General features: G+C 38.8%; 1 protein-coding gene across 2 annotated transcripts in view; it reads left to right on the top strand.

Moving 5' to 3' along the window:
• The window catches only part of LOC130918004 (endothelin-converting enzyme-like 1), an 89,819-nt gene that overhangs the window by 27,000 nt on the left and 38,320 nt on the right, over positions 1 to 24,499 (top strand). For both annotated transcript variants that reach the window (XM_057839839.1, XM_057839838.1), the window contains exons 7-8: positions 20,195 to 20,417; positions 24,216 to 24,314. In XM_057839839.1, the coding sequence (XP_057695822.1) occupies positions 20,195 to 20,417; positions 24,216 to 24,314 (322 nt within the window). The remainder of the gene's footprint in view (positions 1 to 20,194; positions 20,418 to 24,215; positions 24,315 to 24,499) is intronic.

Genomic DNA, 24,499 nt, shown 5'->3' with positions numbered 1-24,499 from the left:
GTAAGCCCAGGCCAAAACAACAAACAAAAGAAATCTACACTTGAACCCCACCCGCTAACTAAACCCTGATCATGAAAAAGAACGAAGAAAAGACAGCCACTAACCTAGCCTCTTGTGCTAAAAAAAAAAACTGGAGAAAACGGGTTGAACAGTAATGGCGACTTACCCCTTCTTGCTTCAGTGCTCTTATTTACAGTGGTGAACAAAAACGGTCCAATAACGAATAAACACAAAAGACATCACCGAAAAAGCGAGAGTGTATCAGACTAGCGATCAAATGCAAACGAGCATGAATGGCGAGCAAACAGCTGGCGAGGAGGACCGCGGCAGAATGCTGTCAAATGTGAGCGTTGACAGCTCAAGTCCCGCAGTGAATCATGGGAAATGTAGTCTCGGGACAACACTGAAGTGGTGCTTTGTAATCTGTTCGCTTGTGTGAAAAAAACTACATTTCCTCACGACATTAGACGCCACTTCCTGCCGATAGCCCCAGGTAGTAGTACTAGATGGTAGTACGAGGCGAGGCGGAGATGAGCGAGAAGCAAAACTTCGCGAACGAATGTGGTGGCAGTCCGCTATTATTTTGTTTTCTTATTGTTGCCACAATAAAGTGGAGAAAGCCATCAACGACTCATCTCCTTCTTTCCCCCCAACATTTTTATATTATTATTTTATATGCACGAGGGCTGCATGATCTGCCAAAATGAACATGCAGTCTGATTATTATTTTTTAAACAATGTCATCAGATAGACAAAAACATAAAATTATGTGCAAATGCCTGCATCTTCAAGTCATGGAAATAATAACACCCTATATCTTACCAATCTTGTAATCTCGATGGGTCTTGTCTCCATTCCATGTCAGGTAGTCTAGGCACATTGTTTGCATCCTGATTAGCGTCTGGCTAATACATGTTAGGTCCAACATTAAATTCCAAGCTCCTCTTCTTCCTCCTACTCTTCAAAAACTTGGATCTCCTCCTTTGCGTTCGATCTATTGCTTATATCACTGTTTGAATCATTGTTTGAAGGGCTTTGTATGGCGGCCGTATGGAGCGCTGCCATCGCTGTTCTCAGTGTGACATATCACTTCTGGGTTCGTCCCCTTTCAGGCTCGAACTTCGGAAACGCGATTATTTTGTCAAATATACAACATATAAATTATTTTTTCATGCTTTATTTGTTGGACAATGTTTAATTACTTTAATTGTGACCCTATTTGGCATGTTATGAAATTACTTCACATTACAACTTTAAGTCCAAAGTGCACATTGAAAGCTAAGATGTTCTGAACCTCCCTATCAGAGCAAATAATGTCGCACAATACTTTTTTGCAAGTACTACAGACGTTACAGCCCACAGAAATTAACTCAATCACTCCCAACCATTTTCACCAGAGCAAGGCAGTTCACTCCCGGCCGTTTTACTGGATTTTTACTGATTTTGCAAGGCCCACAGAAAATTATGTTCTATTGCTATATAAACATGGAACCCACCAAAAGAAAGATAAGACACTCTTCTTTCAGCAGAAAAAAAACAGTTCATATATTTTTCCATTCTTTAGAAATCAGCATTAGAAAATAGCTTAGTTTGAGCAATTTTCCAATTTCTGATGAAAAAACGGAGAAATTAAGCTTTTTGTGAAAGCATACATTTCAAATATAACTTTGACTTATACACAGCTATTTTTTGCTTTAGTTACATCCCAAACATCTGAATAACGTTTTCCTTTCCACAAAATAAGATAAACAACAAGACAAATATAGCTTTTGATAGCAGAGTAACAATTTATTTACACATAACTAACTGAAAGATGACACTGTTCCGGTCACGACAGCCGGTTAAACTTTTCCCTCATCGCCGTCTGTCTCGTAAAGATGAATTTTTTTGAGTCTCCGCGGGCTCTGCTCACGAGCAGCACAGACTCAAAGGCATCATCGCTGCACTAGTGGTCCCGGTCGTTCTGCTCGGGCGTCCTACCGGTTGTTCTGCTCGGTCGTCCGCCGCCTGGCATCCATTCGGTTTTCCACCGGCGCCCGGCCGTGCGGCTTAGCCCTTCGTTGCCATTGAATCCGGTTGCGGGTCTTACCAAATTCGCTACTGCCCTCCAGTGGCCAGTTTTATTGCTTTAAAATGTATTTTCAGCTTTGTGTTTTGGAGCTAAATTGAATCAGAAGCCAGAGATGTCTTAATTTTTTTTAATTTTTTTTTTAACGTATAAATATGTCTTTGGGACACTGAAAAATGTAAAAATAGAACGTATTTGTACGTTTTTGGGAGCAAATGAGTTAAGGGGATGCAGGCATCCCCGATTGTACAGCGTGGAGTGTAAAGGGTTAAAAACCCCGATACTTTTCATCCGATTCAGAACCTTTGTAAGAATGACATGATCGGCCCAATTTTGGATCAGGATATCCCTAATATGTACGCAGAAGTAGATCAGCTTAGTAGATAAGCTTATCAGCTACTCGCACTAACAAGTCATGAAGTTGATTTTTAGCTAATAGAATTACAGTGTTATACATGCATTTCTATGTCACTTCTCCGCTTTAGGAAGTCAGTGGAAAGCCAGCTGGCTTTATGCGGGAGGCAACATTCACCCAGTCAGTCAGTCGCATGGCACATTACGACAAACAAGCATTCACACTGACATTCACAGCTATTACCCATAATGCTTATTTTGGTCAAGTGGGAGGAAACTGGACAATTCGAACAAAAGCATTGCAAGCATGAGTGAGTAGTAGGTTCCAATCAAACCCGCACCATGTGTACAAAAGGTAGAAACATACTACTACAATACCACAGCAGAGTACTCGACAACACCAACCCCATTAAATGAGAGGGTTTTTTTTTTGACTGGGTGAAAGACATGAGTTGGGAAGGATCGTACTGCAGAGGTTGTATGGGTTAAAGGCTACGTTTTGAACAAACAAGATTTTTTTTGTTGTCATAAGCGATCTTTATTTGTGGCCATTCAGACCGCCATTTTCCATCACGACCCTAAAAGTGTCACACGAGCAGATCACCATCCACCATGCAATGACAAAAACGATGCATGTTCAGTTTTACTCAACATATTGAACAACTGATTTTATCCGTCCCTGACCACTTTGATTGTTGGAGTCTTTTCCTCCTTGATTCTAGCATTAAGACTAGGGGTGTCAAACGATTAAAATTTTTAATCGAGTTAATTACAGCTTAAAAATTAATTAATCATAATTAATTGCAATTAATCGCAATTTAAACCATCTCTAAAGTATGCCATATTTTTCTGTAAATTATTGTTGGAATGGAAAGATAAGACACAAGACGGATATATACATACAACATACTGTACATAAGTGCTGTATTTGTTTATTATAACAATAAATCCACAAATGGCATTATTAACATTCTTTCTGTTTAAGTGATCCATGGATAGTAAGACTTGTAGTTCATAAAAGATAAATGTTATAGTTACAAGTTATAGTAATTTTATATTAAAACTAGGGCTGTCAAACGATTAAAATTTTTAATCGAGTTAATTACAGCTTAAAAATTAATTAATCGTAATTAATCGCAATTAAGCGCAATTCAAACCATCTCTAAAATATGCCACATTTTTATGTGAATTATTGTTGGAATGGAAAGATAAGACACATGACGGATATATACATACAACATACTGTACATCAGTACTGTATTTGTTTATTGTAACAATAAATCCACAAATGGCATTATTAACATTCTTTCAGTTAAAGTGATCCACGGATAGAAAGACTTGTAGTTCTTAAACGATAAATGTTGTGACATATTTATGTCACACTGCTGTTGCCATAGTGTGCACTTCCTGTGGGTGTGGTATTACAGTAGAAAAAGGAATCTCTGTTATGTCTCTGTGACATATATGATGAGAAGCACACTGAATAAAGAAGTGTTGTTCCATTCAAGTCTCGGCCTTACATGTACTTAGATCAGGGAAGTACATAACAAAAATAGTTACAAGTTATAGTAATTTTATATTAAAACCCCTCTTCATGTTTTCGTTTTAATAAAATTTGTAAAATTTACAATGAAAAGTAGAGTTAATATAATAACAAGAATAAAAATAACAATAATAAAAATAGAGTGAAAAGTTTTACGTGTATTTTGCATAGCTAAATTGATATGGAATGCCAGTTTATTTAGCATTGTTGTTTAACTGTGTGTCAGAATAGGGCCTCATTACTATAGACTGAAGTGCTTTTCTTTTTGAGAACATTATTTTTTTTTTTGAGAGAGAGAGAGAGATAGGAATATTATTTTTGTTGTGCTTTCACTCAACGATACTTATGTTTGTTGTGAAGGAGAAGCTTATGCCAATAAACGGCGCGCCTGTGTCCACTCGCCTTTACTGTATAACATATACAGTGGGGAGAACAAGTATTTGATACACTGCCAAAACCCATTGGCAGTGTATCAAATACTTGTTCTCCCCACTGTATCTGTACATATCTTACCCAAAATAAAACAAGAGACACATAATTGCCACTAAAAGAAAGAAAACTTACCGAAATATGTGTGGAGCACAAATAGCAATTTGCATTGCATTGTGAATACAGCATAAACGTCTCACAACTAGTGTTGTATCGGTCGCGAACGATTCGTTCTTTTTGAACGAATTGTTTGGGTGAACGAGACCGAACTAATCACCATCTGCACTGATTCGTTCTATGAAGTTGGTGGCGCTTGTTCGCTGCGTGGGAGGGCGTTGAGCAAGCGGCAGCGTTTTCTGACATCGCACACGACCAATCAGACGCCAGCCTCATCGCGGGCAGGGGAGGGAGCGGAAACAGAATCATGGCGTATGTCACTCATTTCCACGTGTGGCCAATAAGCAGCCAGCGTGCAGGCAGGGGGGAAAGACTGAGTTTTGTCACTTCCCGTTCAGTGATTCGGTCCTCCGGTTCCTGACCTAGCTTGCTGCTAACTTGACTTTCCAGTAATGACTATGCGGTGAACGAGTCATAAAATGAAAGGAAACGACTTTGTCACATATTTGTTAACGTGGAGCCTATCAAATGCTGCTCAAAAAGACAAAAACACCACACAAATCTAGCGAGCATGGTTTAGTGTTCTACTTTTCTCAACAGACTCGGGACTGTGCCTATGACGATATACTATCAAATTTACAGTAATTTAAAACACGCGTAGCTACGAGGCAAGCAAAACCTGAGCTGCGGTCGCGTGACGGCAGTGAAGCGGGCAGAGAACTGTCACTATATGGAGGCTTCATGGCAGCGATATGTACCTCATATGTGCACAGAAAAAAAATAATATTTAGTATGATCACCATAATACTGATTTGCAATGAAACTGTATATACATGTCAATTTTTTCCGAGTGTTTTTTTTTTTTTTTTTTCGTGTCAGAGGGTGTCGGTTGGTTTGACAAATTATGTCAATCCGTCCATCATGTGCTACTCAAGCGCCCCAAAAACAAAGCGCGCGGACACGGGAGATGTCGCAATATGTCTACATTTTTCTTAACAGACTAATGAGAGTAGAAAGGCGAAATCATAAAGCAAACAATTATTTCTCGTCAGCATTTGACGATCTGAGATGCGGGGACGACAGGGGAGCTGACAGGATTATTTTATTTATTAATACCAGTGCAAAAATTCAAAACGATCATCTTAATAATAAAAAACAAAAATACAACAGAGCGAGAGGTTAATATGATGTGTTGGCCGTTCCATAATTAGAAATTAAACTTTCGATTTATTTTTATTTTCGTGACAGCAGGCATGCCGCGTTGGCTGTTAGCAGCAGCATTGTATATGTGAGCAAGATCATGCTAAAGAAAGTCCGTGCGCCCCCGACCCCAAACCCCGACTTCCCCCTCAAAAGGAAAATGTTTAACCGTGTCCTAATTCGAAATGCAAGCACGAGCAATGACTTTGAGCCCATAGAACTAGGACAGACGACGCGGAAGTTCTCCCTCGCTTTTGCAGCAGCGGGAGGGAGACGAGGCTGTCTCTGAGAGCAGAATGATATCGCCTGTCACTCATTTCTGAAACTACGACGAGTGGTCAATGTGCAAGAGAGGGAGGGACCAAGCAATGTCACTTCCCGTTCAGTTATACTGCGAAGCGGTCTTTGGTGATTCGTTCGGCAACGTCACTTCCCGTTCACTAACCGAACGATTCATTTGGGTGGGGAGGGAGATGAGGGGGGCGAACGATTCGTTGAACGATTCGTTTGAACGAATCGTTTTACTGAACGAACCGGAATGGATTCGTTTACTCAAGTGAACGACAGATCCCGTCACTACTCACAACTACTAATTCTCCCGCCTTTAGAAGACATAACATGAGTATGGAACGGCGCTGCCCCCAAGCGGCCGGTGGCATTCTCTTCACTCTTAATGTCCATAAACGGCCTCGTTGTAATGTTTGAGGCAATATGCCAGCGGGTGCGTTAATTACGTCAAATATTTTAACGTGATTAATTTAAAAAATTAATTAACGCCCATTAACGCGATAATTTTGACAGCCCTAATTAAGACACTTTGATTTTTCTTTATTTTTATGACCGGTCAGGCCAGCCACTACCGTAGGATCCCTCAAGTCACCACTGAAATGTTTCATCCTCCCAAATTCGTATTCACTGCGCCACTGCTCAACTCTGTCAGTGCTTTCCTTCTGCTATTTTACGATGTTAGTGAGCAGTACAAATTGATGTCACTGTCAACTGAATTCAATTTTGAATCAAGGGAGTGTTCAGACCGCAGTCAAATTACAAAAAATCGAAAGTTAAAAGCAAGGGCTAAGGTTTGCATAGTGACGGTAGGGACAAAACACTACCAACTTTTCAGGATTCTCAAATTTTCCCCACTAACTTATTTGCATTATATAATGTGTTCAGTTATATAGGTCATTTAGATTGTCTTCCCATATGTTGTAATAGAATTGACCCTACCATTATTAAGTGAATTATTTTCATTATTTTGAGACTTACATGTACCCCTTTTTCACTTGCTAAATGTGCCCGTCCTTGTTTTTTTCCTCAAACGCACGTTTGATTGGCTGATGACTTGTACGTGCAGGTTATGCTGTTATATTGTCCCTACCAATTTTGGGACCAAACCTACACCCTTGGTTAAAAGTATCAGCTTCCATGTAACTTGGCCTTTTCAGTCATTCATGAAAAAATCTCACTCAGGTCAGATGACAGCAAAAATATCCCATTTGCGTCACTTCAAGCTGTGATCTGAATGTACCCAGTGATACTGTTTGGCTTCACTTGCCAGCAAAACAAATACATCAGCTGTTTTAAAGGATTTATATACAAAGGTTGGTGCCCCCTGATGTATTGTAGCATCTCTGACTAAATTGTCAAGCTGGTCCAACCAAATAGCAGGAATAGTCCTTCACCAAATACATTATAACATTTTGGGCCTTTGTACAGAAAGGTAGAAGATTAAACTGCTCATTAGTTTTGGCAGAGAATGACTTTGCCTGTTTTTATGTAAGCAATTATTTGAAAAAGTAATTGCAAGCATGTTCTGGATGGACTGCCGAAACCATAACACCCTGGTCTACTAACCTAATGTCCGGCATAGCATCACTACAATAATTGATTTTATTTCCATCTGATTTCAAACCCCCAAAATATCTCGATTACGCTCCCAGGCTAAACTGCAATGTTGGCATATGACTGTTAAATTGTGATTTATTTCTTTTCAACCTGTAACATTGCTTTTTCTACTGTCAACAGTTTACATGTATTCAAATAGAATTTTACAGTGCACTGCTTGTCATGAGCACTATTGTATTCATAATAACACAGCAATGCTATGAGTGTGCTAAAATTGTTATATAGCTACAGTGTAATTTATCAGCAATGAGATAGTCAGATATTGACTTCTCACAGAGCCTGTATTTGAGTCTTCAGATATAATGTGATATACTCTATGCGCGTTGGTACAGTGTATCACAAAAGTGAGTACAACCTTCTCCCATTTCTACAGATATTTAAGTATATCTTTTCATGGGACAACACTGACAAAATGACACTTTGACACAATGAAAAGTAGCCTGTGTGCAGCTTATATAGCGTATTGGCCCGAATATAAGACGGTTGTTTTTGCATTGAAATAAGACTGAAGAAGTGGGGGTCGTCTTATATTCGCAGTCTAGACATTATACCCATTCACGACGCTAGATGGCGCCAGATATCATTGAAAGGATGTTCTGTCATGACAGATCTCAGTTACTCTCAAGTTTAACCAGTTTGCATTATTTTATTGCAATGTTGTTCCTTATTCAGATTTGTTTCAAGACTACAGTTATAGTTAGACTTCACTTTGATGGTTAATGCAGTTATTGCAATTTTGTTGTTTTATCACAATAGATTGGTTTATTTACATTTCAAAAACCAGAAGCCATTCATTTACGAATATGATTGCACTTTAGTTTACATATTTAAATGTTCAGACTTGAATGAGGCAAAATAACATGCTTTTTCTCTCAAATATATTGTTATAATCATTTGTTTCAGATGTACTGCAATTATTTTCTATATAAAAATTAATTTGGTGTTCAAAAAGTCTTTTTTCAAACTTGAGTCTTGAAAAAGAGGGGGTCGTCTTATAATCAGGGCCGTCTTATATTCGGGCCAATACCGTAATAGAGTTAATTTATTTTACCTTCAAAATAACTCAAAATATAGCCATTGCTGCAGAGATTGAAGAGGTGGTGGGTCAGCCTGTTAGTGCTCAGACCATGCGCCGCACTCTACATCAAATTGATGTGCATGGCTGTCACCCCAGGAGGAAGCCTCTTTGGAAGACGGTACACAAGAAAGCCCGTAAACAGTTTGCTGAAGACATGTCAATAAAGCACATGGATTACCGGAACCATGTCCTATAGTCTGATGAGACAGGCGGGAACAGTTTGCTGAAGACATGTCAATAAAGCACATGGATTACCGGAACCATGTCCTATAGTCTGATGAGACAGGCGGGCTTTCTTGTGTACCGTCTTCAGAAGAGGCTTCCTCCTGGGGTGAGAGCCGTGCACACCAACTTGATGTACAGTGTGGCGTATGGTCTGAGCACTAACAGGTTGACCCTAGAGGTGTGCATCGACACCGCCCTCACGATTCGATTCGATTCGATTACGATTCGGAAAGCCACGATTCGATTCGATTCGATTCAGAGGGTCACGATTCGATTCGGTTCGATTCGGCTATGCATTGTGATGCATTAAAGCCTGGGATGCATTAAAATTATAAAGCAAAGCATATTTTTTGTGAATCATGAGCCAGCACAAGCGGACAGACATTAAACAACTTTTTATTGGCTCTTGTGTCACTCCTGGTCGAAGTCAAATGAAAATAGTATACTTTCATATATATCTTAAAAAAAAAAAAAAAATCAGATCACAGCATTTAATTAGTGCTTATAATGAGACCAGGGCTTTCTCTTTTTTTTTTTTTTTTTTTTACACACAGTAGCAGCCTTTCACACAGTGCAACATCTGAACTCCTGTAAAAAATCAGTAATAACAGTCACTGTATTTTAGTCACAACGACCCATCAATAAAAATATTCAAGTAAATATTAAAGAAAACGACAAAGAAAATATTGTAGTGCAGCAGCATCTTTATCGCAATATCAATCCAGGGATCAGTTCAGTTGCAAACAAAACATCAACTAAATTGCAATGTAGAACAAAAGTAAAATGTAGGCCTAGCCAATCTTATATCTATAATATTTCTCGCTCCCTCTTTCTCCGTTTCAGCCATTGTTATGTTATGTCCTATCTCTCTGCTCTCTCGATTACAACTGCGCTTGTCTGTGACGTTACTCCGGTAAGGAAGCGGATTTGGGTTCCTCGTCCCCCCTGCATAGAGGTTAGATCTTGTGCCCGAACCCGACCCGACCCGAAGTGTTAAGCATTCACGTTTCGGTGGGTCGGGTCGGGCCGCCGCGCCGGACTAATAAAGTATAAAAAGATTAAAAAAAAAAAAAAATGCGCGGAGGGCTGTGGCGCAGCCCTCTTTTTCTTCTCCTCCTCCCGTTATTTCGTTGTGTGAATGCTTTTATAATTCTCATAAATATATGTAGACTATTTAAATATTGAGTAAACTTGCGTTTTTTTCCTGCCAACTGAGAATTCGTTACGAAAGACACTTTTATTTACGCACACAAAGGCAAATGTGATCCTTTTGAATCTTCTCTTCTGTGTGTCTGTAAAACCGTGTTTTTTGTTGTTGTTTTTTTTTTATCAAACTTTCCCAGCGTTATTTCGTTGTGTAAATGCTTCTATAAATTTCATAAAAATATGTAGACTATTTAAATATTGAGTAAACTTGCGTTTTTTGTCTGCCAACTGAGAATTTGTTAGGAAAGACACTTTTATTTATGCACAAAAAGGCAAATGTGGTCCTTTCGAATCTTCTCCTCTGAGTGTCTGCAAAACCGTGTTTTTTTTTCATATTAAACTTTCCCAGCGTTATTTCGTTGTGTAAAGGCTTTTATAACTCTTATAAAAATATTTAAACTATTTAAACAGTAAGAAAACTTGAAGAAATGAAAATAAATTGCTGCTGCTGCTGGGGTTTTTTTTCCGCATCACTCGGCTCGGGCATGCAAATCTATAGTTAATTGATCTGGCCGGTCGGGCTTCAATACCAACGGGCCGTGTTGGGTTGGGCTGGAATTTTTTAGGCCCGATCTAACCTCTACGGGCTTGCTTTGAATGTAAAGTAGCTCTCTCTACAGGTAAACATGAGAATAACAATACAAATGGGGAAACCAAATCCATTGCATCACTGGAATTGCGCAGGGAAGATTTTTGAACGTACTTATATATGTTAAAATGCGCTGAATTGATTCAGCGTGTTGCCCGCATCGAATCGAATCGTCCCTGCCCCGCATCGGGATGCATCGCCGCATCGATTATTGTTGACACCCTTAGTTGACCCTCCACCTCTTCAATCTCTGCAGCAATGCTTACAGCACTCCTGTAACGAGTCATGTGACATTTTGGAGGGAAAATGACAAGCAGTACTCAATTTAGACATTTAGGGATGTACATTTTTTCATAGAGGTTTAGACATTTAGGGATGTACATTTTTTCATAGAGATGCACTCACTTTTGTTGCCAGGGGTTCAGATATCAATGGCTATATTTTGAGTTATTTTGAGGGGAAAATAAATCAACTCTATCATATAAGCTGCAGACAGATTACTTTTCAGTGTGTCAAAGTGTCATTTTGTTGGTGTTATCCCTTGAAAAGATCTACTTAAATATCTGCAGAAATGCAAGTACTCACTTTTGTGATACTGTACACTGTATGTCTGCTTCTCAGCTACAGTAAGGCCTGGTATACATTTTGCAAGCGAGCCTCTTCCTGACCAAGGACGGCGAATGCCAGACCATGTTATAGACCCTACCCACGTGACGTCACAACTCCGCTCTCCTGACTGGTGCCGCCCACTTGTCCGTCAACACATCGTGTTGACCTGTTACGGCTACGTACATTCCTCCTATTTACGGCGTGTTTTTCTGCTCGTTAACATTAATAATCAAAATGGTTAAGGCGTGTGTGGCGGTCGGTTGCAATAACAGAGAAGATAGACGGAGAGACTTGAAGTTCTACCGGATTCCGAGAGACACAGAGAGGAGAGAGCGAGATGGGCTGCTGCAATTCGACGAGAAAACTGGGCTCCAAACGATTACCACAGATTATGTAGTAGTCATTTTATATCTGGTAAGATGCATTTAATATATATTTAGAGGGTTTTGGGCTGACAACCACAATTAAGATCATTGCTAGGCTAATCGCCGACAACATACACGTATGTATGTAGTGAGAGTGCTATCGCTAATCCATATAAACATTAAAAGCCCTAGATCCATTGACAAATGACATAAAATACATTAGACTTGACAGTGGATGTTAGCAAGAACAAAAGATTTTGAATTGAAAATTTCGTAACTCACCTTCCGAGCACAAGATTCCTGCCGAATTTTCGCGTACGAGGACCTGTTTCACCCAACCAGCAACGTAGCATTTATAAGCCTCCAAGCTCTTAAAGTTTTTCAAACTTTCGTGAGAATAGGCTGATTTTGTGTGGACAAGATAGTTGTAAATATCAGGGTCAGGCAGAGACGGCGAAGGCAGCCGGTCAAAAATCATCGATTTAGGCATCAAATATGGATCTGGCGACTGTATAGAACGAAGCTTTTCCACATAACGCCTTTTATGCAACACATCCAGTGAGTTTACGGCATCAGAAAGCACCGGGTCTTCCATGAAATGCATTTTAAATTCCTCGATCAATTGAAACCAATGCTAATACAGAGACAAAATGACGGACAAGTGGGCGGAACCAAACAGCGAGCACGTGGTTTTGTGACGTCGGTGGGTAGGGTATATACTATCCTTAAAGATTATCCCATGGTTTGAGGTGTTCAGAGTGAATTTCCACCAATCTGTCTGTGCAGTAGCCGACGATCTTTAAGAATTCCACATTTGCGAATAAATGTGAACATAATGGGTTGAGTTTAGTTTTATTGTATCGTATGCGTTTTTTTTCCTCTGAGGACTTGTTTCAAGATCAGCAATGGAACAGAAGTTTTATTTTGTGTGGTATTCTATGTTGACATTATTTGAGCACAACACACACAGTAAAACCAAAACTCTCGAATTTCCATTTTTGGGTGGGAAGTTAGCATGTGGGGTCTGTAAGAGTTATAAACAATATTTTAAGTTTAAAAAATATTTTATTATTGTACCAGGCCAAAGCAAACAGTCATTAAGTGCTTTAGTATACTTAATGATGAATTGATTGCAAGACAGAGGCTAACAGAAGTTTTCATGAAATCATTACAGCTCACATAATTACTACACTTCTAATCAATTGAAACAAAACACTGAAACTATAGGGAATGGTGTTTAATTTGGTTGAAATCATGGCTCTTGAATTATTCCACACCAAACACGTCTAACCATGCTCATAGAGACTTTGACTTTCAAAAAGGATAAAATGTGGGCCTTTTTCTTCAAGTTTGTTTCACAGACAGGTCAGAAAAAGTTCAAGAAGAGTTCTCAATATAGCAATCTACTCCTTCCGTCATTCCTCCAGCTATAGCCTATCGGTAAGGAATTCATCCTGTGACCAAAAGGCTGCAGGTACAATTTGCTGGACAGGAATTGGCCCTAACACCCTTAAGTGTCAATGAGCAAGGCACATTACTCTCAAAACTGCACCCAATGTTTATTTTCTCGCATTCAGTCAAGTAAACCCAAGAGCAATCAAACCTCTATCTCGTCCTTCTCCACCAATTTTCCTGTCCTCCTTTCTCTCTCCGTAGCCCACTCTTTGCGGTCTCCATCCACTGCAGTGACTGCAGCCGATCCCATTAGCCAGATGAGCAAGCCTCAAATGGAGGAGAAAGCATAATGACAACACCAGAATCTCTCACACACACTGTGTTCCCCTTACCACCGCTCATGCTCCGTCTGCTCCTTCTGTTCATCGTCACTCTCAAGGGTGTGAGAGTGTGAGGTTGGCACACCGGTGTGTGTCATTTTTAATGATTGGCTATTTAATGGGGGTCCATGCTTGTGTTGGGAGAAGACTGTAGGGTCTAATTTATCTTCAGTCTGTAGTTGTGTACTAATTTGTTCAATACAGTATCTGTAGCTCCCCTGCAGCTCGGGATTTTGTATGTTGTCCTGCTTTTAAAATACAGTCTATTTATAATGTAATTTATGTTTTACCAAATGCTTAATTTCATGGTGCTTTAGCAGCAGCATTCAGAAAGGAATGTTTTGAGCTCATCTGAAGTGAAAGTATAGACTTGTGAAACACAATGGTACTTTGGGGAAAAGCTTGCTCCAAAACATACACTTTGACTCTTTGATTTTGGGTTTTGCAGTTGCCGAGCATAGTTGAGTGCTTTTCCATTCAGAAATGTGTTTATCACTTGAAATTGTCTGACAGCAGTACACTGTACAAGTGTATTTGCACTTAGAGCCTGAAAGTATAGTGCTATTGCAGGTTTGGAATGTAGGATGCTCTCAATTCCACCCATTACCCTTCAGGGTCATTACCTTTCTTAATGGGAGGACAGTGTCTTTTCATCTCCCTAACTAGCCTCATTAAAATCCATTCAGCTAATGAGCTCTCACTCCTTCACTAATTAAGACCCAATGGTTGATCTGTACATTCTGCTGTTACTCCATTACTGCAAATGTACAGACGCACACATATCCATATGAGGTAGGAGGTCTTGACCTTTTAGGTGGCTGTAAACTAGATAAAATGATGTGAAAGGATGTTTCAAGTAAAATGTTTTCTTAGAGGCGACTCTATCACTGCAGGCCAGGCCTGTAGCTTACAGCTTGGGCGTACAGTACACGCTCCAGGTTGTATTGCTTGCTTCCATCCAAAACCATGTGTGTTAGCTTAATTGAAGAGCATAAGTGGATGTCTTTTCTCTGTGGCTGACTGGTTATCAGTCCAAAACAGGATAAGACGTGAAGAAAATCAATGGATGGGTGCTTTATTGGGGAAGACCCAAAATTGCCCATGGCTGTGACCGGGAGTGTGAATGGTTTGTTGTAGACATGTGCTGATTACCAGTTTCAAGGTATACCATGGTATGAAAACGTCAAGTTTTCAAAACCGTAAGAAAATTCTGTCATACCGTCCTTAAGGTATTAGCTATTTTATATGTCACAAACATGCATGTAGAAATTCCTCGCTTGCGGGTGTAAGGCGCAAACCTCCCCCACCGGTTGTTACTCAGTGTCGGTGAGTCAGCTGTGCTACACGATGGATGGAGGAGGTGAAACTCCTGAACTTTTTCCCCCATTGAAAAAAACGAAATGGAAACTGTGTTGAGAAAGTGTGTGTAAAATGTAAACCTGATACGAGTCATACACACGTGTTTTTTATGGAAAATAATTATATTTGTTCTGATGGTAATAATGTTGAGCTGTGGTTGTGGATTTAGACTCACCTAAAAGACTGCATATATTTTAATTAGATTTTTTTTTTTTTTTTTTAAACTTAACATAATACTTATTTTCCAGTTTGCCAATATGGTTTGAAAAATATAAATCTTGTTCAATGGGATTTTTTTTGTTTGTTTTGTTTTTTTTAAACCAAGATATCTCAAAGTAATACATTTTAGAGCTGTAATTACAATACCGTGAAACCGTGATATTTTGACTTAAGGTTATCCTGCCGTCAGAATATCATACATACCTAGTTTGGGTGTTTATTTGTTCTTTGATTTGCTGAAGACCAGTACAGGGTGTACTGCGCTTCTTGACCCAAGCCAGACGGAACAGGTTCCAACTTACTTGGACAACGGAATTAATTGGGCAATGTGCATTACATCAAAAATGTAACTCATCCTTGGTCAAAATTAATGTAAATTGCAGCTGGGCGTTTTAGGTATGTTAAATATATTCTAGGTACACTGGATTCATTTTGCAAAACAATCAATCATTTATACCAGCCTCCTTCAGCCCCACCTTCCCATACCTTTCGCCATCAATTACATCCACAACACAAGTGGTTTACTGGCAGGACCTTCAGGGTACTGTTGCCAGTCTCTTCTGATTCCATATCTGTCATATACAGGGAAAATAAAATCGAGGAGGAAACAATAACAACATGCCTTGAGCCTCAGATGCATCCTCACAATGGGAGTGGGGTGTCTGTCGCCCACAGCATATTGACGGAGTGCACCCAGCAGAGTAGGGCACACCAGCATTCTGTCATCTAAGGGAGAGGACTCAACTTGAATATATAAATGAATTACCTCTCTTAGTGCCTGACTGAACCTGACCACTCTCCATTTATTTTCATTTATTGTCTTACTCTTTTATGTCTCACTACTTGCATTGTAGAGATACTTTGAGAGCTAAAAACTGAGTTTGGCCCAGCTTCTGGTGCTTTGTTGTCAGGTAATATTTAATCAACCAGATTTGCTACTTCCTATTCATAAGACAAGGTACACTCAGTAACTGTAATGTACAGTACATGATGTGCAATGCATGAACAACTTTCTTTTAGAATTCACAGCCAGTTTGTCATTGTGAAATGAGACTATTCTCAATGTCCTTACCTGAGCCCCTTTCAGACTTATATCCCCTTAAATTTCCATGTAAGGTGGCGCAGGATTTACCCATGTCATGGCTTTCAGACATGGGGAAATGTCCCGGGAAATACCGGGGTTGGACACTTTCAGACTTGTCCCGACTTGACGTTCTCTGTGCGGGGAGGGCGGGGTACGGGATTTTATAACCCGGACGTCTTTTTTGGTCTGCATCAGAAACAAAATAAACCACACATTTCCAAAGATTGATAATGGACTCTCTCTTCCTCTGCTCTGAGATCCAGTTTAATTTTGCTATTTCCAGTTTGTCATGTTGATAATTACTATGTTTGTTTATCGCTTATCATCTTACTGGGAAGAAAGAGGAAATGACGATCGGCCCGCCTTGATATTCGCAGAATCAGCCTTCATGCTCTGACCCGGGAATAAACCCCTTCAGACCCGCATTTTTCGGTCGGGGATATTTCAGGCTTTTAATGTTTTTTTTTTTCATGTTAATGTTAAGGTGTTTTTAATAAAAATAAAAATGAGCACTTTACGTTGCCCTTTTTGAAGTTGCGTATGGTCAACCACTTTCAAAGAGCCAAAAATAGCAATGAAGACATGCCAAAACTCAAGATTTGATTTCAATGGGTAATGTTTTATCCAATCATCTCCCAGAAGTGGCAATAGCAACAACATTCAGTGTACTTATTGGTTTAGAGACGCAAACGCGGCATGTCCTTCAGCAGCATGCTTTGGTCTGAAGGGGTTAAACGGCTGCTTTCACACACGCGAGTAAGACATTATACTAGGGAGTGACCCGGTTAATGTCCGTGTCATTTCCTTGTCAGTCGACTCGGGAAATTGCTTTCAGACATAAAGGCTACCTGTTTAAATCCTCAGATTTAGTTCCGCGTATGTCTGAAAGTGGCTCTGGATAGATTAAAGAAAGATTATACAACATTCTTGACACAATAAGTAGGTTCATCAAATCCATTTATTTCAGGGTTGTAGCTTGAATTGTTTTTGAAACGCATAGTCATGAGCCATCGTTAATATTTTTATTAAGGCTGCACAAATGAGGGTTGCATATTCGTTATACATCAATACCAGTAGACCTACAATTGGATTACAGTAGTTTGTTTGAGCCAAGAGTTTTTTTTATTCTGAGAGATTTCTTCAACTGTTGTGGCCTGGACCGATACTTGATTTAGGGCGGAGGAGTCTAGCTCAGAGGTCGGGAACCTATGGATCGTGATCCAGATATGGCTCTTTTGGCGGCTGCATCTGGCTCACAGACAAATCTTCAATTATTAAAAAAATAAAGTTTCATTATGTAATGGGAAGGGAACTATGACCTCGGGGAAAACCTGGCAGGCGTAAGGGCCACAGGGGAAGCGTTAAAAAGAGCAACCAGTAAAGGGCGCTCACATTTTTTCCATTGGCAAGCCAGTGATCAGGCGACATTCAGGACAGGTGCGGCAGTGGAGAACGTCTGAAAAGTCTGATGATGCATGTGGCAGTCGGTTGAAATAATAGCTATACATCTGTAGCGTGGTGCAGACAGAGACTAAATGTTTCAGTCTGTTGCAACACATTTAATTTAGTTTTATTTTCATTTTTCTTATACAGCTGAAATAAGAAAAAAAAAAACATCAATCTTGCATTGCTGCACACGGATGGCTCATTTCTTATTCGCTCTAAAATGTGAATTCTTATATAATTATATTAACAGTACAATACAAGTTTTTGTGACAAAACATTTAACTTCTGCATTTTAGACACTACTAGCATTCACTTGTCGTCCTCTCGCCATTATGAACACATCTGCAGTCATACAGAAAACATACTTGATGATTAACATATATCTGAACTATATTAACACACAGTACACATCACGATCATCCTAAAATAAGGCAATCTGCTAATATACACAGTCATATTATACTCTTTTTGTCATTTGAAACAATAAAAAAATATTAGTTTATAACGTCCGTCTTGCATTGCTGCAAAGACGGCTTATTTCTTATTCGCTCTAAAATGCGAACATTTATTGCCCATGCACGGCAAGAAGCAAACGTTCCCCCCTGCTGGTTAAAACTGTAAGTACAAGTCTTTTCAGGCTGAAACGTGTGAATATTTTCCACAAACACAACGAAATAAGATGAAACATAGGGTGAATCTATCTGTAGACATAACAAAATATTTAAATAACTATTTTAATATTGTTTATTATTTAATTTAATTATTATTATGTTTATAAGTTATTAAAACGAATTCAGAGACATTGTATTGTAAAACTGTTGAAATTACATAAAATGCACATATTACTTGTATTTTTAGTTTTAAACATATTGTATGGCTCTCACAGAATTACATTTAAAAATATGTGGTGTTCATGGCTCTCTCAGCCAAAAAGGTTCCCGTCCCTGGTCTAGCTTCTTTTGTTGAATTTTTGACACCTTATGACACGTCTTTGTAGTTAAGTCTTTGTTAAATGTTGAATCAGCTGAAGCGAAACAGTGACTGTTTACGAAATCTTTTTTTAGAATGAGCAGTGCAATGTGTGGATTGCTACTACCCGTAATTTCCCGAATATAAGGGTCACCCGTGTATAATGCGCACCCCAAATTTACTTGTAATATCTAGGGAAAATTATTGTACCCGTGTATTAACGTGCACCCTAATTTTAGCACCAATAAATAGAAGAATACAAGAGAACAGAGCTCGTGTACAGATACAGAAATGTCATTTTACTGACTGGTGAAACACAGCACAAGCATAGCACATTGGTAGTTCAAAACATTACCGTAAACTGACAATATGTACGGTAATAATATTAACTGATAACTTCTTGAATTTACCAGAATCCAGGAGAAAACAAAACAGATGTGACTTTTCTTTTAAAGGCTGCTGTATAAGTTGCTCGTTTCATCATGATGAATGTTTCCTCCATGGATTGATACGGTAAATTGAAAGTGAGATCGTAAATCGGAAATCCGAGAGAGCTCATCGCCGTCGACACGACAGTAACAATAGAAACTATTGTTATTTGGGTTTGAGTTTCCCGAGGGACAGATATAGTTGACGGACACAGGAAGTCTGTGTTGTTACGTTTGTTATGGTCCGAGTTGTGGAGCTGCAATAAACGTTGACTCAAATGAGTTCAAGAAACTAAATTCTGTGCATTATGAAGAGTGAAAAAAGCTGAATTTAACACACACAAAATCATTCGGCCAATCAGAGTGAAGTATTACCGAAACAACATGGTGACGTCACGTACCGTAATGGTCGGCAACAGATCGCCGCATACGTTTCTTCAACACCATAACAACATGGCCGTGTCAATAAAAAAAACATTGGCTTTTATATATATAATATATATATATTTCTGTCTCCATCCATGTACCCGTTTAGAATGCGCACAATGATTTTACAAGTTGATTTTGCGGAAAAAAGTGTGCGTTATTTTTGGAAAATTACGGTACTTTGTGCTGTATGCTATTTTCTCCCAACAACCCAAACACATAGGGGCTTTTTGAATGACTTTAACACGTTTATAGTAGATATTAAGTCAGCGTAGGATCGTGTAATTGTTGTTAAAAAAATACATTTGAATTCATCGAAAGAATATAATTTTTGCCTTCAAAGCTCTAAAGGTTCTTGCCATGCCTTATCTTGCTGGAAAAAAGGAACCTTCAGACTGTTGTACTACCAGTGAAACATGTGAACCCTCGTGGGGTACATAAAAGAATCACTGAATTAAATGTTCCGAATACAGAACATTCAGTGACTTGAGCTTCTTTTTTTAGACAAGACAAAAATAAGGGGGGGACTTTAGTTCAAAACAGTTGCAAATGGTGGAGTTGTATTAGCAAAACAGGAGAAAGTCACTCAATCAGCATAAATACAGTATCCATACTGGTAAAAGTCAGATAATTAATTACACACGCTCAGCGGTGTTTGGATTTAAAACTGCGTCTTCCAGAGGTATTGATGGAATTTAAATGGCTCTCTCGATGGTTGCCGCTGAGATGTGTTTTCAATTATTTGTATGCTTTATCCAATAACAATTTCCTTTGTGGGCTTTCTGTGTCGTCCACCTTAGGGTTCTCCATAACTACATGCTGTGGCGCATTGTGGCAGCGCTAAGTGAACATCTGTCCACCGCCTTCCGAAGCACCATCCATGAGTTTTCTCGGGAGATTGATGGCACTGAGCAGCAGCTGGAGCTGGGCAGAATGTGCCTCACGCAGGCCAACAAACACTTTGGCATGGCTCTGGGAGCTCTTTTTGTCCAGCAGCACTTCTCCTCACAGAGCAAGGCGAAGGTAAGAATGCAAGCTGGAGAATGAATGAATGGAACAATGACTGCATACCTAACATTGTGTGTTGTTTGTTATATTAACAATGCATAAAATGGGAATCTGGTTTCCAATGACTGGTCGTAAATGAGGGCTTTTGGCTTTGAGAAGAATCTGGACTGTATCAACCCATTCAGTGTTCCAAGACAATTAGAGGAAATCTAAAAACTGACCTCTACATGTTTTATTGAAGTTCATCGTTGAAAAATCAGGATTATTCAAACCTCGTCTCCAAAAACATTTTTTGTTTTGTTTTTATATGAATTCATATTTAATGTATTTCATCTCTGGTCTCTAAAACAACCAGATGATTTTGATGAATTCTATCGATGGCAATCATTATGCTCTCCAGGAAGGTTCTCACTAATCCTACACCTCTGGCCCTCCATCACCCATGGTCCCTCTTTCTCACAACTTGATCCTTCCACATTGTTATTCTTATCTCAGTCTTTGGGCCATTTGAGGACATGGGGATATAGGTCTGAATCGATTTTTTTTTTGTTAAACTCTAGGAGCCCTATGTAATCTCATAGCATGCCTGTAAACTATAGCCACTATTTGCAAACTTGGTTTTAGAACCAGAATCTGGACACATGCCATTATGCATGTTTAAAAAAATAGATCCACTCAACTGCTTCCAGCAATCTTTTAACATTTCACACTGTAAATTTCTACTGAAAGAGTAGATAAGTCTGTTTATACACATTATTGTTTTGAGTGGCTAAACATTTTTTTACTCCGAATACAGTTAAAACAACAACACTTATTGAGATATTGATGCTAATGACATATACACTATTTCTCAGTACACTAGTTTTTTTTAGTATTTTTTTGTAAAAAAATAATTTCATTATTGTCACTATATGTTAATTTTCAGAGCGATATCATAGGGCTTAACAGTCTTATAGCTTCAAATGAGTGACCAAATTTGGATAATGTATACAGTACACTGTTTGTATCCATTATTGTGTATGAATTATTGCTCAAAAACTCATTAACCATATTTTTCATACAATAAGTCGCACCAAAGTATAATGTAAGTTTAAAAAAAAAAAAGAAAAAAAATTTGCACTGTCAATTTAAAAAAAAAAAAAAAAAAAAAAAAAAAAAACACCTGAGTATAAGTCGCGGGCCTGGCTAAACCATGGAAAAAAGTGTTACTTACAGTGTGCACTGTATGGTCGGTAGACCTATAGGTAGTATCTAACTTCAGTGTATGTAGTCTTCAATGTGCATGAGCAAAGACTCGGGCACATACATATATAAAAAAAAATATTTTTAAGGACTCTGAAGCAAGTGTTTGTTACAAGTCATTAATTCTTTTCCTACTCTTACTACTATATTTCTACATACATTCTCATACTTTAATGAAAATATAACTCCTTGTGTTTTATTAAAGGTTGAAAAGGGGTCTAAAAGGCTTTGTTTGTTATAGGGGTTTGGAAGCTAGCTTATTTGAAGGCGTATTACCGACATAGCTCAGTAAAGCTGCCAGTTGTAACATGCCGCTTTGATAGATGACACTTACCACAGCCTAAAGAGCAATTGCAAAGTCTCGGAAGCTGTAGTTGATAAACAAGAGACGACTTTCAACACAAGTGTTTTATCATCCCGAGCATACAATATGGAGGGATATTCACAAAGACTGATAATTATTAGGATTAAAACATCCTCTAACAATCAAGGAAGTACAAACACAAGACATATTGCTTTAATTTTTATTTTTTTTGTTAGTTTCATTGTTATGCAAAATGTGTAATGGTGGCAATAATCCATTAAATTGGGGTGCTCATTACGTCAATCATGATCTATCAATTCATCACAATGCTAGTGTGGGTAGATCGGGGCAACAAAAAAACATTTTTAAGACACATATTAATTATGTACCACCATTGACTCGCCCTAGCTTAGCCATTCCGGACCCCTAAAACTAACAAATAACCGACAAACTGCACAAATTTTGTTTAAATCAACTCCAACGACTAATTAAACCCCCGCTAACTCCAAGATGAAGCTTAATGTAAAAAAATTCTGAACTTCCCCTTTGAAATAAAGACCTAGCCGTTAAAATGTTGTCTCTAAAAGTTGTAAAGCAATAAAACAAACAATAAAAATTAATGAAATGAACAAAAATCCTACAACGTAAAGTTTTCATAATGTGTCAAAATCATTTTTCGAACAGATCATGAGACTAGCACCTCGGAGACTATCCTTTGCTTTGCTAAGCCAAAACTACACCAGAGGAGGCAAGATGTATATTTCGAATTTCTTTAACCCTAAGCTTTCAAACGCTGCCACCAACAACTTGAACAGTTGATTGAACTCGAACAGTGTCAAGATGTGTATATACATACTGTATATATACAGTATTGGCCAAAAGTTTGGAGACACCTCAAAGGAAGATACTTTGAAGAATGTAGAACACAAAACCTGTTTTCAGTTATTTAACTTTTTTTGCCATTCCACATGTTCGTTCATAGTTTTGATGTCTTCAGTGAGAATATACAATAGTAGTGAAAATATATAAAACTCCAAACTTTTGACTTTTGTTTCAGTCTTCAACATGCTTTTCCCCCAGTCCCACAAATGTAAAACTTTGCCTATGATTACAAATTCTAACTATAAAATGTACATAATTACACATATTATAAAGGCTGGTTACAAACTGTAGAAGTGCTGGCTGTCTCGTTACCTGTCAGCTTTGATTCGAGTTTTTTCGCGTTGTGCTGTAATTCCAAGTGCTTCCTTGTTGAATTGGACGTCGAATTTTTAGCGGTCGACAGTCTTTCTGAGCCTGCGCAGGGATATTTTTGTCATCTTTACTGGACGGATATGTGAAGTAATGGCTGTATCTCCAGTGAGCAAATGCAGCCGTTTTTTGTATCTCTCCGGCTCCTTTACTGTTAGCATCCTGATAGTTAGCCACTAGCCAGGCTATGTTGTTGACCGCAGTGGCAGACGGCGCGCGCACAGGCAGCATGGTAAAACACGTGACCTGTTTTTTTCTCCCCGATGAGAAAACGTGAGGTGTGATGTCACTCCCAAACTCAAGCGCAGTCTTTTCAAATGCTCTTCGTACATGATTACAATATTCTTCATTCTACATACAGTATGAGGCAACAACTAAATAGTAACGCACAGGCACCGAGGAAACTAACTATAATCAGACTACTGGCTTGGAAAAATGAACACGTTAGATTGCTCGTTACTGAAAGAAAGTAATCAGATTACAGTAACGCGTTACTTAGTAACTTAGTTACTTAGTAACACGTTACTGACAACACTGCTTGTAACATACATTGCTGCTGAGCTTTCTTGGACACACATGCACGCACACACAAAAGGTAGATCGCAGGAGGTTGTCTCCTCAAAAAGTAGTTGTCTGAATTAAAATGTAGGTGAGAATTGCTTTTTTTTTCTTCATATCATCATGTTACGATTTGTGTTGTTGACTTTTGAGAGTGTTCCATTTAAGTGTGGGATCACAATACTGTCCCTCTATCTCAGGCTGCTGCCAGGTATGCTGAACCTACTACAGCATAGTCAGTTTTATTTCCACTTTTGTCCCAGTGGAGGTCTGTAATAGTTTTTGTTTATTTTGAATCCTTCAATTCACAAGTAGTTTCATGTCAATTAACTACAATTGTTCCAACATCTGCTAAAAATATCATCATTCTCTTGCTAGGCTTTTAGTTTAAAGGAAAGAAGCTGAGTGGGGAAAAATCTGTTTTAAGGGAACCTAAAATGTAATGTGATCTCCTCCAGGTGCAAGAGTTGGTGGAGGATATAAAGCATTCCCTGGACCTGCGGTTGCAGGAGCTTGACTGGATGGATGAAGCCACCAAAGAGGCAGCCAGAGCAAAGGTTTAAAGCTCAACTTCTCCATCTCGGGTGTGCAATTTCCTGTCAGTGTAGGATTTGGACTTAGTTTTGTTTTTGATTTCTCTTCCTTAATTCTGAGAGTTTGACCGATTGCTTGCGAGATGAAACCAAGTGATAGAATACGTCAAGGACTTGACTTTGAGAATACGGATCTCTCTGTGGTGCTG

This window comes from Corythoichthys intestinalis, chromosome 6 (assembly GCF_030265065.1).
Source record: "Corythoichthys intestinalis isolate RoL2023-P3 chromosome 6, ASM3026506v1, whole genome shotgun sequence".
Taxonomy (NCBI): Eukaryota; Metazoa; Chordata; class Actinopteri; order Syngnathiformes; family Syngnathidae; genus Corythoichthys; species Corythoichthys intestinalis.
This window is presented reverse-complemented; position numbering and strand designations above follow the sequence as displayed.